Consider the following 20,045-nt stretch of genomic DNA (forward strand, 5'->3'; position numbering starts at 1 on the left):
CCCCAAGTTACCTTGATTGTGTAGAAATACAGAAAATAAATTATACAACTTTTCACTAAGGGTACAATTACACCACTATATATATTCAAACACTTAACAGACCCTGTATGCCCATATGACTAGAGATCATTTAGCTAGGTGTTCTGTTTCAGAGATACCATATCTATTTATCTACTAAATAAATACTACCCATGTGTTGACTGAATTTCTACTGCAGAAAAGTATCTCAGAAACTTTGAGCGACCAGTTGGGAAAAATGTTGAAAGGTAAAAACTATACATAACAAGCTCAATAAAATATGAAAATTGGGTTAACTGCAAACTGAATAAAGTGAAGCAATGGAAAAGTACATATTTTGATACCTCTTAAAGATTATCTTGAAGTGTATTGAAAGCACTGATGGTATTTTTAAAGACCTACCTGATAGACTGACCCTAGCCCTTGAAAATATTTTGTTTAAAAACACGATATACATAAAACTTAAAAGAACTGGGTGTCCTACTTTAAACCAGACATATTTTAATATACCCCAAAGCCTAAACTTCTTGAATAAGCGTATACAATAACAAATCAAGGAAACTGAAATTAAACTGTCAACCAATATAACTAAGAATAGGCTGGGTGACAAATTCTAATATACTCTAAAGCACCTGAGAATTTTTATTTATTTACATAAAAGCAAAAATAATATACAATTATACATCAATATTTAATAGTCAATATTCAATAAATATGCTGCAATAAATGCTCATCAAGATAGAACTCTTTCAAATGGATCCTAACTTTACTGTGTTTAAATGATATCATATTCTATACTACTCTCATTTTAGTAAGATATTCTGAGGTGCTTTATTAGAGCTGGGTGCAATTACCAACGGAATCGCAACATATCTAGCTCTGGTTCTGGAAAGCAAATATGTCACAACCAACATTTTTCTTGGTTATCCTTCACTTGGTGGCCTAGGAGACTCAAGTAGCCACTTGTCTGTTAGGACATGACTAGTACCTGTCATTCTCCGGAGATGCATGCTGGATTTGAATCCTGGGACTAGGAGGTCGTCTCCTATCTAGGGAGGGGGACCATCTACCCCTGGTTGCCCAGTGAACAAGACAGGAAAAAACAGGACATTTAGTAACTCCTAAAATAAAAGAATATATGGAACAACAGGACTGGAATAACACCCCAAAAAGACAAAGTGTTTATTCTTTGCTCTATAATTTAATTTTCACTTTTACAAGCTCAGAAAGATAAGTTATAATATTATAAGGAAATAAAATCTGTAATATTACAAGTGAATACAGAAAAACATGTTTGGGAAGATGTTTAGAACCCATCAAGTGTAATTTTATTTCATAAAAATGTACCTGTGTATATACATATCTATATTCATACATAAATATGAATATAATTGTTTCAAAAGATGCATTGTTAAGAATCTCACTTATGTTTGTATAAAATAAGTTTAATACGCCACCACTGCTTATTTGATACCAGAAGGGAAAGTATTGGTGGCAAATGTCAGGTGTGTGAATTTAACACAGGAACACAGTTACATGGAAGAAATAAAAATACTCTTAAGTATAGAAACAATGACATGAAATAATTCATGGGAAGATTCTAAGGGAAGTTTTAACAAATTTTCTTGTACCAAACTGCAGCTAATTACTCACTGATAAATTAAAATGTGGAATACAGACAAAAAAAAATGGCAAATTAGCAATGTGCTTAAAAATTCTGCTACACTTTATGTGCAAAAATGTCTTTCAATTGGTTAAACAGTTGTATTTTGTTTCATATTTACACCAACATTTTTTTGTGACTAACAGGTAGACAAAAGTTTGAAACTTCATTGATTCTTTTATCAAAGTATCATGAGATTTATAACCATAATTAGGGAAATCTACTTGAAAACTAAAAAAAGGGAATTAAGGGCAAAATAAGCCAGGCTTAAATTTCTTTTTTCTTAATTTATTAGATAAGAGCTATTTTAGGATACTTTCTCTAGATATTGTCTTTTTCATATACAACAAGGGGCTCATTTACATATAAGATTCTATAATAACAAAAGGAGATTAGTCCTTATGATTCTTTTAAAAAGTCATCTTTAGGGCTGGGGTTGTGGCTCAGTGGTAGAGTGCTTGCCTAGCACATGTAAAGATCTGGGTTCGATCCTCAGCACCACATAAAAATAAATAAATTCAATAAAGGCATTGTGTCCAACTACAACTAAGAAATAAATATTAAAAAAAGAAAAAGTCATCTTTATGTCATTATACCTTGACTTACTATATTTATTCAACTATAAGACAAAAGCAGCAGAGGACTATCAACTTGTAGCCCGGATATTTGAGCTCAGCAGGTACTCAATTCTAAAAGCCCCTTGGAAGCCTTTACTTAATCATACTTAGATGGAAAGATTCAGCATAATTCAAGCTGAGCTTTGAGGAAGTCTTCAGGAAAGTGGGAACATTCAATAACAGAATTAGAGCAAAAGAGAAAATTATGCCACATGTACTCTTAAATGTTTTATGTATTTGTTAAATTTAAAACATTCTGCACTCATTTTGAATTAATTAATTATTTTTAATTACTTAAATTATTTCAATCTGAATGCTTTAAAATGATTCTTTGCAATTTACTGGCTTTATTTTAGGGATGAAATAAAGCAAAATGCTTCTAAGAAAATTGGAAAATAATTATAATTACAGTGCTTTCTATACTGTTATGTTCAACTGTGTTTTGAAATTATTTGAAAATATAAAAATGGTTAATATTTTTCTGTGAAGCAGTAATTTTAACTTAACAGGATTATTAGTAACCTTCCTTCCTGAGGCAAAATTCCAGTCCTGTGTTTATTTAAACATGATAGTAAAAAAACAAAACTAACAAAAACCACAGCTATAGTTATGAAACATGCAGTGCAAGCTATGGAGGAGGAAGGTGAACATTTAGAAACAAGCAACTGTGAAACTGTGAAGGCAAACTACTAAGAGGTCATTTTTGAATAGTATTTGGCATAATACATATATCTCTATACCCAAAGTCCTTCTGAATATGCTGATATATAGAAACCATATAACAAATATTTTGTTTTTCCCTCATATAGTGGATATGATGAGGGCAATATCTATTTATACCTAATTTTTTGTCCTAACAACAGATATCACTTAAGTTTTAATATCACATAGTTGGGAATTTCAAATATACTAGTATATTTTATATGCTGTTAAAATGTGTGAAACTTTCTCTTTCTTCTATCACATAGAAAGTCCAAAAGTAATACCTTTATGCCATTCTCTCTCCTCCTTTCTAGTTATTGATAAATATACAAAGCTTCAAGTTCACTTTCTATTTTCATATATGGCAGTTTATGTTGGAAATTTTAATCATGATGTTGAACTAAACTAACCCTTTCCTGATTCCTTTTACAAATCATCCTCCATCTATGTTAGTTACTTTTTTTTAGTAAATTATTAGTACTTTTTTTTGTCAAGTGTGCTAAATTCATTAATACAGGAACACCTACTTGTTGAATGATTATTTGAAAATATTTAAATAGACAATAAATAAGACTTTAAGCTTTGTGGTAATCCAGGCAAGAAATGAGAACCCGTAAGTAAAAAATTAACAGTGATGATATACATTGGAGACTCACTGATGAGATATAAAGAAATACAACTCATGGGCCCCTGTAAGCAATTAAATGATGGTTATACTGTGGCTTTCCACCCTTGCCCTGATAAACATTACAGCGAATGCATATTTAAATGTGCTATTCCATGCTTGCATAAATATACACATCCTTTATTGATGCATTTTTCTTAGCAGTACATTCATTATCTAAAATGTAGCAGCTTCATCATCTAAAAGAAAAATTGTATGGGAATCATTCATTCCATAAACAGCACAAATCAAAAATACTTATGAGGTATTATAATACAAATTGAAAGCAAATGAGATAACTGACTACACACACATGTATTTTATTGTGTATTCCTATTTAACACATCAGTCCTTCAAAGACATTTCTCTTAATACTGTGTTAAACTGACTTTGACTTAGTTTAATTAATATAGATACTATACTTTGAAATGAGATTAATAATATTTATTTTAATTCATTTTACAATTGATTTTCAGGTGGGAACTTTGTTTCCCTTCAGCCCATGTTTGCATGTTGAGGGAAATAAGTAACACTTTTCTGCATTGCACCAGAAGGAAGGAGGAGTGGCTTGTATAATAGGTGACTTTACATTAAAGAATCAGCCACATGCGACTTAGCTCTTTCTTGATTCATCTTCCTACAAAAGACAATAGTAAATAAACCTGCAATGCAGCCATGAGATATGAGGCCTGACCTTGTAGCAGAAGTATCTTGTGGTTCATTGAAATGGCTAGTGCTGGGGTTAGTAACTTGCAGGCTCACAGACCTAAAGCCACAGGTTTCAAACTTATTCACTGTACTTATGGTAATATTTAGATCCCCTATCTATCTAGTGCCTTGGGTCTAGCTCACAATAAGATCCAAATTTGGGATTGGAAAAGAGAAAGTGCCTAAGTCCCCCACTTCCCAACTTAAACTCTAAGTAAAATAATATTGCTCTTACTAGACATGAAAAACACAAACATGATAGGATCCCTGCCCTCAGAAGGTTTATGATATAGTGGAAGAAACAAATACAATACCAAATGAAATACAATGTGTTTTAATTGAAGTATACAAAATTATGTAGGAGTCAGAAAATAAAAAACTTGTGACTGGCAAAAGGAAAGGAAGGGTGGAGAGTGGATTAAGGAAGGTCTTGCAAAAGATCTGAACTTGCCCTGAATTTTGAAGAATGAGTAGAATTTTCTAGCAGACAAAAGATGAAAAAAGAAATTAGAAATTTTAATGGGAATAAAAGTTAAAACATGAATACTATTACTAGAGCTTATTAGAAATTTAGTCAGGACAGAAGTGATAAGGGAACTGGAGAAGGGCTAAAATGAAGGTGAGGATCTACTTTGAAGAAATCATTGGGTTTACTGATTCACTGAATTTGAAGCAAAAATATCAATGCTTCCAGACTATGCAGTTAGTTATATGTCAAAGCCATAAAATGAGAAGAGATTTTAGGAAAGGAAGGCATTTGTTGTAAAGGAATTGAAAAGGAAATAATCTAGTAGTGTTGGACATTTTTATGAACTCAGTGTCTGTCACCCAGTTAGAAACTTGGGCCCAGTGCTCAGGAGGGAAGGTCTGGCATAGTGAGTCACAATAGAGAGCAGTCTTCATAGGTATTAGAGACTTTGACAGAAATACAATGTAAGAGACAGCTTAGGTGGGATAAAAAGGAGAAACAGGGTGAAAGTTGGAAAATACCTATCATTATGGGATAGAGGAGGAAGAGAAACTTACAAAAGAGACAGGCATAAGAAAAAGAGGTACTCAAGGAAGCAGAGATTTAAGTGGCAGGGTGGTTAATGTAAACTGCTGCAACATGCTGACGAACAACGTAATATGTAGGTAATGTAACACACAGAGGAATTTCTCCGTAGCAATAATGTAGTAGGGGTAGGAGTGAGACTCCAGGATTTACTGGAAGCCTGAAAAAAATGGAGGCGGTAAGTACAGACTAACCTTTTATAAGCCTTCAGTAAGGTTGTAATTGTTATGAAAGGTAATGAGAATAAAAAATATTCAAGATAAAGTAACTATTTTTCAGTGGCTCTAAAAATCAATGTTTTTAAACATTTAAGCAATAATTTTCTTAAAATCCTGGAGAAATTAATAGCATGCCTATAACACACCCCAAGGGCAAAATTAGGGTAATTTACAGAACTGTAGTAATCAACAGCATTTTTTTTATTTATATAACCAACAAAATATAAAATGGAGGAGCTTTTAAACTTCCCTTCCAAATAATGCTTCTACAGATATGACTCAAAATACCTATGTTAACTTGAGCCATACATCTAATAAGAGAGAAAAGGAGGAGGATCTGAGGGTTTCCAGTTCCTTCAGGAAAAGGATGCTGCCTCTTTATCTTTCAAATCATCAGTAAAGTATGGTCTTGGATATTGAGTTTGTTTTGACAATTTCACCCTTTATGCTAACATCAAACCATTTGTTTTAAAAGTTAGTGAGGAGGTTGGGGCTGTAGCTTAGTGGTAGAGCTCTTGCCTAGCACATGTGAAGCACTGGGTTCTACCCTTAGCACCACATAAAAATAAGTAAATAAAATAAAGGCATGCTGTCCATCTATAACTACAAAAATAGAAAAGTTAGTGAGGATACTTCAAAAAATGGCCATTGAGTTGGTATAACAAAATTTAAATGGCAATCAAAATGAGTCAGAATCCTCAAATCATTGAAACTTAACACTTAATGTTTCATAAGGATGTTACTATGTTAAAAATATAAAATTAATTTTGGCAAAGAGGTGACACTTATCCACTATGTAAATATTAGACATTAATACCATAAGTCTCATGATCAACCAGAGAAATTAAGCAGTTGGGAAAGTCCTATATAGCTTTCTTCCTATTCTCTGCACATCATGCCTGGGACTTTAACAGTTCTCCAAAAGGAAGAGTCTTGTTTTCAATACTGTTATGTTCTGCTTCAAAGCTTCTCGTAGGTGAATGCACAAAAGGGCATTTGTAGTCCCAACCTTCCAAACCAATAAGCATTTACAATTTCTGTAATTTACTTGATGAAAATTTGTCTCATTTGTTTTTCATGGTGACAAAATGATCTGAACAAATTAATAATCATTGATATTGTCTTAGATTTTTTAATGGAAAATTTCTTCTTATTCAATATAAAGAGTAAGTATATTTTCAATCCAATTTTTCCTCTTATATTAATGGTAATTATACTCATTGGAACTTCATGTTAATCTATGTAATTAATATGTGTGGCCAGCTTAATGGTAGAGATTGACCTGTTTCAAGGGCTATTATTTGAGAGGTTAAATTCAGCAACCTACAGATTTGTAAATTCTGTGGCTTCAATGAGGGTACATATGCTAGATAGGCTTCCCCATAAGAACAGACTCACACTGTCCAATAAACTAGCCATAAGAAAGTAGCTAGTCCAAATTAGAGAGTGCCATAAATACATCATACACTTAGCATGTATGACTTGTTATGAAAAAGGAATGCAAAATATTTCACTAATACTATTATATTAATGATATATTTAAATAACAGTACTTTTAATATACTAAGTTGAAGTGTTACTTTCACCTTTTCAACATGGGTACTAGCAAATTTGAAATACACCTGTGGTTTGCATTATATTTCTATCTGCACTGACCTAGATGATGGTGAAAATGTTAGATGTGTTTATAATCACAAGATTCCACTGGCCTGAGCAATTCTGCCCATGTTATAAGGCTAATAAGAAACATATAAATAATAATAGAAAAAATAGTAAGTTTTTGCCACTACCCTTGTAATTATTGTGTGTGAGGGGGATATATGAAAAGAGAGAAAGGTAAAACTACTTCAACTGTGATTTTAGGAGTTTATAGTCATTTCAACTAAAATTTCTATTATAAATGCAAAGGAATACAAAATAAAAATTAATTTCTCTCTATGATTAATTTTACAAATATGAATATTACAGAATAAAAGAAGGTTTTTTTGTAAAATCTTATCAAGATGCTATAAAATAGAAATGAATATTTGTATCAATTTTTTAATACCAGAAATAAATTACTGATAGAGTACAAAAATTGTTAAGGGAAAACTTTAAGCACCCTCTGAAGAATAAGTGGCTTTCATTAGTGTCACTAAATAATTTTTCTTCAGGATTTATAAAGAGGTAGCATTCAAATATCCTCTAAATGACTTCTAAATAAAAAAGATAGCAATTATAATCAAGACTACCAATTATAACTAAATTTACTGGAATAGAAAGTTCTTTTACAATGGGAAAATGAGATAAAATTAAAAGACAGTATAACACAATCACTGAGTGAGTCTGAATTAAAATCAGAATTATTATTACTCAAGCAATTAAAAATTTTTAAAAAGTACATGTGCATACATACATTATATATTGTATGTATTTATTTGGTAAGGCATCAAGAAATCTGATTAACATATGACTCCTCTTGTCAAAATATAATTTAATGCAAAATATGACATATATAAAAGAGCACATTAATTCAAAAATGAAGATAGATGCATAAGGGAAGTATTTTATCTAAACTGAATTCCTATTTTGAGTTTATGGAAGACTGCTCTTAACTCATGGGAAGGTGATCCACCCCTGGAGAAATTGACTGGACCTTATAATAGTATCAGCATACTGAAGGATCCCTGAGTAGTATATAAATAAAAGGACTGAAGAGCAACAAAAGTAGAAAAGCAGCAGCCAGAAGCAATTACAAATTACATCACACCATTTTCAACATTCATAGAAATACGTGTATGGGCACTCTTAGTTGTATCCACATACGCGTATCTCTGTATAGACATGTGTAATAAGTGGGGGGGGGGGGAAATGTAGACAATTAGCACAGTGAACATGAATGAATAATCCTGTGAGACTCACATGAAACAAAACAAAGTGATTGAAAAAAAAAATCACCAGTACAAATGATAAGAAATTAAGAAAGTCTTTATTTTATACCTTTCTCGTTCTGGTGAATGCAAACTAGTATCTGGTCTCAAGCAGTTGGTACTAGCACTCCTAGCCCTGTCAAGGGAGGGCTGCAGTTCACTAGTGCCAGTGCATTGCATCCAGTGGTAGAAGAGAAAGACAGAGAAAACAAAGAAAGGAAGACCATGTTAGAGAGTAAAGCATAAAATAATGTTCTCTTTACATAAAATGTAGAATCACTGTGATTCAGTTCATAAGGGTGTGAGATAGTTGATAGGATGACAGTGCAAAATTTTGTTTAGAAAATGAAACTAAACAAAGATTATGCTTAAATTGATTTGCATAATTTTAAAAGAGGATTTCAGACTGAAATATGACATTAAATCACACCTACTTATGAAAAAACTGGATACAGGAAGCACTAAAACAAAAATGCCTAAAATTTCATTACCAAGAACAAATGCCACACCAAAACAAAATGAAGGACATCAGAGGAGAAATAATCATACAGCTCAACTTTTTGGTTTCACAACAATAGACAAGTGAGTGGAAGGCAGCACTTCCAGATGTTCTTACCTAACCAATATCTCATCAGTAAATCTCAACACTCTTGAGTTAAAGCCTTCATGATGAAGGGGAATGTCCTGTCTAGTCACTGATTTGGTCTTAGAATATGCAGGCAGAATTGAGCTTCACAAATTAAAATTACACACAAATAAAACAAAATGAAATTAATTACTGTAATTAAAATCAACAAGTAAAACAATAAATAAATGACAAAGAAACACACTAGAATTCTGACATGGGTGTTCAGATTTCATTTAGAGAATTATTCTATAATTAATGTTTTATAACTAAAACAATGTAGATATTATTAATGGTTCTCACTATATAATTTCAAAAGAGAATATTAATGCTTTATAAGAATGTAAACTTTCTATTTTTAGTAGGCAAGGGATTAGGGATTAGTCTACAACTAGGGCTCACTTCTATGGCTCTTACCTGTAGATATCCCAGTGAGAGCCGTTCTGTAATAAAGGCATCTTGGGTGGTAATGTTTTACAGTGCCTAACAAGATGTCTGCAAAGTGGCAACACAAACATGCAGGGAACAGAAAAATATTTATAAAGCAAAATTTTACTAGGACATAAAGAAAATAGGAGGCCAACAAAGTTATGTAGATGAATTTATTTTTTTCTGCAAAGAACCACAATAATTACTTGAAGCCAGGATCAAAATTAATAAAATGTGAAATTATAGATACCTGACTTTACCATACTCAAAATTATAATTGCCTTATTTAGAAAAATAACTGCTAGCTAAGTTCTATGAATTTTTATTAACCAATCTTAAAATTATGGTTCCTTTATGAAAGTAAATATCTCATAGCTAAAAATACAAATCAAATAGTTTATGTAATTTGGGAGTTAAAATATAACTAAGAAAGTAAAAATTCTGCTTTAAAAACAAGCAAAGAATTGACCAGCATTACAGGAATAAGGCTGGACATGGAAATGTGTTCAGTAAAACAAAGAAAAAGAAAAAGGCAACCAAGAAGTGACTGCCAAGGAAAAAGATTCATTTATCTGCTTCTGGATCCAAATCTAATTTACCACTGGAAATTGGGTGAGGTAGACATTTGATATAAATTCGAATTTGAATATTGAATTGGCATAAAATGGTAGAAACAAGGCCCAACTTTGCCTGAATCCCCTAAAATCTATCAGTGCTTCTGGACTGTATAAGCCATGAAGGGCAAATCAGTCCATTAATTAATTTTTTGGTAAATAATAATGTTCTACAAAGTTAATTACTCATTTTAATTACTCATTTTAGTTTAAAGTATGATGAATAGGCAGGGAGTAAACATTTGCCAAGGACATACTAATTATCAAACACTGTCCTGGTTTAATTGTGGTTATGCCAATGGTCAAATCAGAGGGAGCCCCTGAAAACTTCAGTTTGAAAATTTAGCAAAAGAGCATTTTCAAGTGCACACTACAGGAAAAGTTTATTGACACAAAGGATTCTACCAGTTTTACAGAGTGGTCTTTGCTAACCCTAATATTGGACAAATATCTTTGTAATAGGTTGCTACAAAATTTTTCTAAGCAATTGTTTCAAAAAGTTATTTTTTTTCAGGATCATTCTAATCAGAGATTGACATGGAATGAAAAACAGAATGGAAAATAGCACAAAATTTGTAGTCTGAATGCTTAATCTTTTATAAAAACATGAGCACAAACACCTTGACTTTGCCACTTACTAGCTCAGACTGGAAAAATTCAGGTCAAAACCCTAAGCTTATTTCTCTATCTACAAAAGGGGAAAATAATATCTATTTAACATAATGTAGTGAGCATTAAATATGATGATAGATATAAAGTATTTATATCTGATATGACACTCTCTACATGAGCACTTCCTGAGGAAAGGTTTTATGAAAACAAGTATTTGGTGATAAATAATTTAGGGGAAATGGATTAAATAACATGAGAGAGGTTTCTTTAGTACATGATTTTAATACCATATGCCTAATAAATCTCCAAGGAGGGACTTTGTAAAGTTTTTGAACTCTTTTATTGACAGAACATCTCACAAGAAGAATTATTGTATTCCTGGAAAAACTAGTTAATTGGAAAATATGTCAACCTGATTTCAAATCCTTATTCTGTTATGTATCAAATTTAGCTATTTTCCTAATCTGTAAAATGAAGATAATATGCACATTAAGTGCTGTAGAAAATTGAGATGAAGTAAATTAAATATTTAACATTGTGCTTGGTATGCAATAAATTTTATTTTTCTTATGTATATTGGAGATTATAAAATCCTTAGATTTTATTTTTTTTAAAGTTCTAAGTGAACATGTTATGGACAGTTTTTATACCACTGGTTAAGATTCATCCATGAAAGTTATATTAATAATAAATTTCTGTAATTATTATGAAATCAAACTACATTATTGCTATATCCACAAAAAATTGGTGGTTATTTATGTGCACATATACACATATATGCATTTATTCAAATACAGATAAAATTCTTTTATAAATACATGAGTACAAGTGCAGAAGAGATTCCATTTACATACATATATTCAAACTCATGTTTTCTCTATCTCTATATTTTTAGAATTACACATAAGGGAGTAAAAGAAAGGGTAGGTTTTTTTTTGTTTTTTTTTTTTAGGTATAAACCCAATATTTTTTATTTTTATTTTTATTTTTTTTATTATTGGTCTTTCAAAATATTACATAGTTCTTAATACATCATATTGGTAGTTTTTGAAAATTAAGGAATAAAATGATAGTGGTTACAACTTTATAACAAAAAAATATATAATTGACAGTTGTGGAATCAGTTAAATGAAACAATTACTGCTACTATTTAAAAAATCAGGAAGGGGTGGAAAAGAGGAGATATTAGTGACATGTTCTGAACTATACACTTGGTTAGTTCTACTTCTACTTCCTGGTATTTTTTTTTGTAACAGTGTTTCATAGCAGGGCTTTATCTGCCTCAGTTGAACATTCAGTTATATATATATATTCAAGATATAATGAGGCTAACATAAAGCATCAAGCTTTTCTTCTAACATGCAAAATGAATGTACCAACTGTATTAAACAGATATTATATATGGATTTCTGAATTATTAGTAAAGCATCGATCTTAAGGATAGATTGTGTGAAATGATGCAACTACTAGTATATCGTATTTTGTATATCCCAATATTTCACTTTCACCAGAAAAAAAATAAGGAAAATTTTTTTTGCAATTCTCTTTAGACTACAGGTATGAATGTATTAGGAATACACACTGGGTGTCAGGCAGATACAATATTTATTAATAAACATAAAGAGTTTGTGAGTATATCTGTTTTGAGTTTTTTTTTCTTTTTTTACATTTGTAGTCACACCAATAGAAATAAGAGAAAACCTCCAGAATTAGCAAACAAAACATACCTATTAGCAAACTATTTGTTTGGAAGGACATCTAATAATAAGCATGAATGATTTATCATAAGTAATTTAAGGTGATTTTTATAATATTTATAATTTTATATTTTTCCTCAGTTGGCAAGCAGAGCTAATTACTTCAATATTTTTTCCTGTGGCACTCCAAAAAGTAGAATAATTTCAGACACATAAAAATTGTGTCTAATTTTTGTATTTAATTTGGATTGAACAGAACAACATTTGCCCCAGACACAACAAATCTGGCACTTGTCTTTGCATTTAGTTATACTCCTTTCTTTCTTGATCCTCTTATTTTTTAATTGGCTAAAATATTTGAAACATGTTTTGTGTGTGTGTGTGTGTGTGTGTTTCTTGATTGATTACTTTCTTATTTTTCTGTTAAAGACTTAGATTGACAATAAATATTGATGGACTATAATCCATGAGCAACATGGAAGTTTTTTTTTATTTGAAATTCAAGATATAATGAGATATAATGAGCATCAAGCTTTTAGTTCCGATTTAGAGGCAAGTATTACATACTTTTTCTCCTAATTTCTAAAGAGGTATCATACTGTTACATGCCTTTAAGGGAAAGTTAAAATTGCAAACAAACTTCTAACTGGCAGGGGTGGGTAGTTACGAAGTTGACATGTCAAACACTGTCACTCTTTTTTAAGAAAGAAGCAGAAGCTTAGCCATTAAAAATGAACTGGTAGGGCTGGGGTTATGGGTCAGCAGTGGGGCATTCACCTAGTATGTGCAAGGCACTGGGTTTCATCCTCAGAACCACATAAAAATAAATAAAAAATAAAGGTATTATGTCCAACTACAACTAAAAAAAATTTTTAAATGAACTGGTAAACACTGCAATAAAAGCAAACAGAACATAAATAACAGTATATTCTGAAAGAAAATTTTAAAAAGCAAAATTATAATCATGAAAACAGTAACATTGCCATGCACAAATCAGAACTCTTGTGACTAGACAGGTATGTGTGTGGAGGTGCTCATAGTGAGCATTTAGAATTTTCATTTTAGAAACTGTTTCCTCAGTTTTATGAACATGAAAATAGTCTCACAGAGGCTCAACAGTCTCTGGATTTTGAAATATACAGATGGCAATATTGTTTGCCTGGATTAGAACTGAAATATGATTGGAAATTTTTTCATAAACTCCATATACAATGAAAACAATTTTTGGATACTTGGGAAATTTATTTTACCTGTATGTCATAATAACAATAAGGGAGAGATGGAAGAATAGTAGAATGGAGAGAGTCATCACACACAATCACCATTACCAGTTCCCTGTATTTACCTGGTAGTATGTAGGCATTCTGCACTTCGTCCTCGTTTTGCTCTGGGCAGCATAAGAAGCTCACTGCACAGACAGGATGGGTGGTGAGTGAAACAGATAAATTATGAAGCATTAAATGACATGGATTATGCCAATGGTATGCAGATGGAAACATGAAAGGGGAAGAAACCAGATTGTCTGCACTAGCATATTTGCTTGAGAGGTTAAACAAAAATAAACATGATAGCATTTAAAAAAGTTAAACAATAAAGTACAAACATTATGGTTGAAGTCCTAGCTATTACTGACTTGCTATTGTCTTTCAAAATGATTTCACAGACTATAAAAACAAAACAAAAATAAACCTTACCCAAATAAGATAAGGGAGTGATTTCCAAGTGTAGACATTTGAATATTTATTAAAAAATACAAAATTTGATTTTATGATTCTAATTGGAACCCTAAAACTTTTATTTATTTTTAGCAACTTAAGATAGTTTTCTTAGCTCTAACAGCCACAGAAAATGCCATACCATATCTTTTTTCTTAAACAATTAGGAAGGTACTTGATTAGGAGTTTTTCTTTTAAAAATTGACACTTTTTTCTTTATCCAAATTAGTTTCACTATATTGATTTCCTTGGTCAGGTGACCCTTTGTTTTTCCTCCTCAGTAAAATTCACTGAGTGCTAAATCAATGTCAAAAAAGCAAAGCAGCCTTCAATCAACTCAGTTCAAGCTTAACGGTCTGGAATCCTATTTCTCAGAGCATTTCCCTGTCCCAGTGTCCAGGGTGACTCCCCTCTTGTAGGGCATGGCACCATATCCCACAGCAGGGTAACAATTAGGAGGTAAGAAGCTCAACTTGGCCTCTGGTCCTTGTCTTCATGGCAATTAATCATTCAGCACTACCATCATTTCCCTACTCCTCATGGAAAGTTTCTCTACTTTGAAAAGCCAGAAAAGAATATTCAACAAGGGGGATAATAAAAATCAGACCCTGAACTTATGGTCAAGTTATAGTGCAAACGTGGTTACTCTGGGGAGAAAGGCTGTGAATGTGTGGGAAAACAAATTCATAATGTAGACTTATAATAAATTTCCAAGAAATATATGTACATAAATAAGTGCAGAACTAAATTACATGGTTATTCAAAAGACTCCATCTCAACATTTAATATTTTATAGACATTTCTGGAATAATATTTCAGAAAAATTGAGGTATATGATAAAAACATTAATAGTGAAGTTCTCTCCAACACTCTGCAATATTAATTTCCAGATGACCCATTTCCAAAAGGTTTTTAATTGCATAAATAACAATCTTTATAATTAGAAAAATAACATCCCAACCATTGTGACCCATAAAAGATAAATATTTGAAACTTGTTCATGTAGGCTCCCTTCTAAAATTTAGGTTGGTGTCTAACTCAACAACAAATTTTGCCTTTACAACTAGATAGACATGAAGTGTAACTTTTGGGGAAAAAAAGTTTTATAACAATATATTGTTGTCCAAATATTTGTAGAGTTGCATTTTTATAAGAACATCTTAACAGCTGTTCCTTGAGAGAAGTTGTGTTTTGAGTGATGACATATGTTTACTCTTTAATGTAGTATGCCACAATATTTGTGCACATTAAAACAGAAAAAAGAAAAACTTGTAATGTTGAGATCATAATTTGGACAAGTACCTGTCTTGTTCTGATAAATACTGACTATCCACATCTCTGGATCTGTGATCAGCAGGACTTCGGGAGGCATCATGGTGTCTGGTTGGAGAACGTGATCTTCTTGTTGGATGAATTTCATCTAAGCTCCTAAAATGATGATAAAAATGTATTAGTCAAAGTGCATCATCTTCTCAGACAGACAGACCAAGAGGAAGAAACTGATAGCAATGGTAAACAAATGACATGGCTTAAAAAGTGCTGCCATCATACCCCAAATCTATTTTAATCAATGAGTTAAAAGTATTTATTCTCTAGGTTTTGGCTGTGCTGCATTTCTTCAACCTTCTCTAGCATCTTTATCAAAAAAGGACCACAATTTTTCATCTGCTTAATTACAACCACTGAAGAGTATTGCAGGATGAGATAAAACACAGTATATATTACAGATATTTCATCTACTTCTCCAAGCTTTTAAAGTGCTTCAAGGAAATAATAATAAATCTCCTAAAAATACATTCTGCCTCCTAACCTTATCCTTTGTCGATTCACTGCACAGTTCTTATTGATTACTATAAAATTTTTCCTGAAAGGAGGGAAAACTCACAAATATAAACAGTTTCTCAAAACTTATCCTTAGAACATAAACTTCTTTCACTCTCTGAAAAATTTCTTAAGATTAAAGAACAGATTGCTGCATAGGTTGGATAAAGAATAAAGAAGCATTTGTCTACAAACAATTCTGAAAAAAAAATAATTTGACTGACCTAACCATTGTTTCATTTCAGTTAAGAGTCTTGCAGAAATTCACAATGTGTTTTTAATTAAAAAATACAGGGACACTAAGCCTACCTCTGTAATGGCACATTTGGTAAACGTGAACGCGGCCTTCCCTGATCATCGCCGCGATGAGGAGATACTGAACGTGAGCGGTGATGAGTTGTTCTTTGCTGTTCTGGCACAGTTAATGTTGTTGATTTACTTTCTCTAGCACTAGACCTATAACCCACTGGCAAGAGTATACACAAAAAAATTGTTAGTACTTTTTTATAATGCACACATTAACATGGACATATTAAATTATGTTAAAGCATTTACTGACCTATTAATATTAAATGCCATGCAATCATTAGCCTTATTCTCAAATGTATTAGGTATATGGACACAGAGTGTGATAAATACATGCATAAGAACAGGTTGCAATTTGGTTCTATGCTACCATTGAGAAACTGAATGTAAACATGACAGATGATGCCTCAGACATTAGGATGAGTTGGGATACTATTTAAATAAAGAAAAAATGAATTAATTACTTTTCAGCAACATAAATGAAGCACTTGACAGTGAATTATAGTTGATATACAAATCAATGCTTAGAAATTTTATGTCTCTTTCAATTTAAGTTTTTCATTTAAATTTTTCTTCCAAATAATAAATTATTTTATTTTAGTTGGACTATAGATGGCCTAGTAAAAAAAAATGAAACTATCATATCAATTTTAATTTAAAAATGAAAATAATACCATGCCAATTTTAATTTATGAAGAAGGGTAGCAGCTCTTTATTATTACAAATACTGACTGTGAATTTTGCAAACCAGAGATAAGACTATAATTGTCAAATTAAGAATTATATGAGTAGAGATGATTATGGCAATGCAGAGAAATCAACCTTAACAACCTTAACATATAAAACTATTCCATAATTTTGTTAATTATTATCATAAGCTAATATAATTAAGACAAATACAATTAAAATAAATTCTAATGGCCATTTCTCCCATGAAGCAAAAAGGTTTATATCTTCTCTGGTTTGATTAAAATAAAATAGTTATCTCAAATCCATAATAATGGTTTAGAATTTAAAATTTCTTCAAAAGCATCACTGTTTCCTACCAGAGCAAGAAAAATTAAAAATATAATGTGTAGTAATACAGTTCTATTTACAACTACAGTTCTATTTACAACAACTACATAAAACGTACATGAACCATGAAAATCTAACTGGACAGAGCTCATGCTTTTGTTCATTTTTTTATCTGATAACTCCCACATCCTTTTAAAAATATGCCATAAAACATCACTTACAAATAATTCCTCAGCAGTTTATCTGTTGTGACTACATCATCTCATGACTAAATTTTAAAACATCACTATGGTTTTTAAATGTCTCATAAAGTGAAATAAGATAACACTGAGATAAAACAAGTTCAAACTACTTTGTTATAGTGTTAAAAACATCATTATACTGACCAAAAATGATACCATAAATGGCATAATTTGTAAATGCATATATTTCAGTTTGTTGTCAAATAAATGGCTATCCATTTTTTTAGTTTTATGTAGAAAATATTTTTGGTATTCAGATGTATAAATTGTAATATAAAGATGAGAAACAGGTAGCGAATATACTTCACAGCTCATTATAAAAATGGTCAAAATTTTCATGGATAAGGAATCCAAAGTTAGACTTACTTAACATTTTAAATTACCATTTGGTATCAATTATACAATAGTTTGGAACATCAATACTGAATTAGAAACATGATCAATTTCAAGATTTCAATTAATATTCAAGGTATATACTAGATGTAGTATAGTTAAATATTAAGAGAGAAATTCTAAAGAATTTTGCTGTTAAAATATATAATTAATTTTTGCAGGGTTTGGTGTTTATATAGAGAGCAATGCCTCTTTTATACTATTATCAACAAAAGAGTTTAGAGAACAAAATATTACCCTAAAACTTTTCATACACTAAGATTATTTAATATAACTTTTCCTAAAATTCACTAGAAAGTTCCGATTTTATACAGAGAGGATATTGAAGGCAACATACACTACTGCGGTGACTCAAAGTCATTCTCAGTTTCATTTACATGCTATATTATTCAAAATCTGAATGTCTGACTCTATACTAAATCATCATAGATAAATATGCATTTGTAGTTTTTTGCTTTTAAAAGTAACATGTCTTTCTTGTTGTGATTAATTGAGCATTGAAAATATGTGCTCTACCTTCAGAAACATGAGTGGGGGGGATTGCTATTTAGTGTTCATCCCGATGTTTTAGTTGGCTAAGAGTTAGAAATCAGAGGGTTTTCTTTTTCATTTTCTGAATTTATTGTAACATTCAAAAGGTTAAGTTACCAGATGCCTCTTCTCAAATGAGGGCCTTTTTTATATGGTGTTTATTCTTTTTAAGGCACTATAATTATTTATTTTAAATTACACAAAGCTATAGAGTTAAGAATTCTAGCCATGGAGGTATCAAGTGCTTTCAGAATCTGCTATGCTTCTCTATTAAAAAAAAAAAAAAAAAAAAAACAACATAGCAAATATGTAGGAGAAATTCTAGAAAAGTTAAGGTATTGGAAAGTTTAAGATTTGGCTGTGTTAAAACAATTTGAACTAAGATTTTAAGCTTCTTCAGGTCATATGCAACCAGGAATTACACTGAGTACATGTAGAACTAGCATCCACATCTACATAAATGTTCTCTTCATACTCATGCTGGAAAATATAGAAGCAAATTTGTGATCAGCTGCTAAAAGATAGGGGAATACATTATGTGTGTTTATTAACTTACCCCCCTCACTTCATTTTAACTTCTTGCCCATTTTGTGAATACCTCATCTTTCCTCTTTATTTAAAATATACTATCTATTACTCTGTGGCTTATTATATTACTTCTGCCACATATATCTTTAGAATATACCATATATTCGATCATTAGATCAATGAAGAGTATATCTGAAACTATAAATGAATATCATGATCCAATTTACTAATTTATAAAATGACATCTGAAACATAATTTATTATTTATTGGTTATGTTTCATGTAAATCACTAGTTACTATGTAAATCACTAATTACATTCTTTCAAATTTCAGCATATTATATTTTTAAATACTAAAGAAAAATGAAAAATATTGTTTGAAAAGAAATTTAAACACTGCTTCTGTATGATACAAGTGATTATGTGTTCATAAACACATAGTATGAGCAATATATTTCAGTACTGAATATAAGAATATTTAGAATTCAGTGTTCTTTGGTGGTACCCAAGCACTGATCCCATCAATAGTGGGTCCTATAACTCATTTTTACTTCTTAAATGCTGATTTCTATGTGATGTGTCACAGAAAAGAGAAGAAATGCATTATTTTAATAATATTTATTTCATTATCTATTAACTTATTCCTTAATTCTCTCCTGCCTCCCTATAAAAATATGAAATTACAGGTGAGTAAAATATGGGAACCACTCTTAGAAGTAAATTTTATTTATGTAAATAATAACAATACCATTAACGCTGATGAATAGCCAAGACTTGTGTTATATTTGATGACTTTCCCAAAAGGAATCATCTGATTCTACTTGAATATGTCAATGGATTTAAATTGATAACCACATGTGCCTTTAATTGTATGAAAATGATTATTATACGTTATGTAAACATTTCTGTCAAGAATGTGCATAATTTCCATGATCATTACAGAAATAAAACAGAAAGCAAAT

General features: G+C 31.0%; 1 protein-coding gene across 36 annotated transcripts in view; it reads right to left on the reverse strand.

Annotated features, from left to right (window-relative positions):
- Rims1 (regulating synaptic membrane exocytosis 1) overlaps nt 1-20,045 on the reverse strand; it is a 442,859-nt gene that overhangs the window by 122,928 nt on the left and 299,886 nt on the right. For 14 of the 36 annotated variants that reach the window (XM_026391398.2, XM_026391384.2, XM_026391382.2 and 11 more), the window contains exons 12-15: nt 16,376-16,532; nt 15,548-15,673; nt 13,876-13,938; nt 8,624-8,713 (exon numbers count right to left, since the gene is read on the reverse strand). In XM_026391398.2, coding sequence (XP_026247183.1) covers nt 8,624-8,713; nt 13,876-13,938; nt 15,548-15,673; nt 16,376-16,532 — 436 coding nt within the window. Of the gene's footprint in view, nt 1-1,006; nt 1,091-8,623; nt 8,714-9,169; nt 9,284-9,595; nt 9,674-13,875; nt 13,939-15,547; nt 15,674-16,375; nt 16,533-20,045 lie in introns of all 36 variants that reach the window. The other 22 variants (XM_026391404.2, XM_026391390.2, XM_026391389.2 and 19 more) reach the window with 8 other exon arrangements.

Source organism: Urocitellus parryii, chromosome 8, assembly GCF_045843805.1.
Source record: "Urocitellus parryii isolate mUroPar1 chromosome 8, mUroPar1.hap1, whole genome shotgun sequence".
NCBI classification, from domain to species: Eukaryota; Metazoa; Chordata; class Mammalia; order Rodentia; family Sciuridae; genus Urocitellus; species Urocitellus parryii.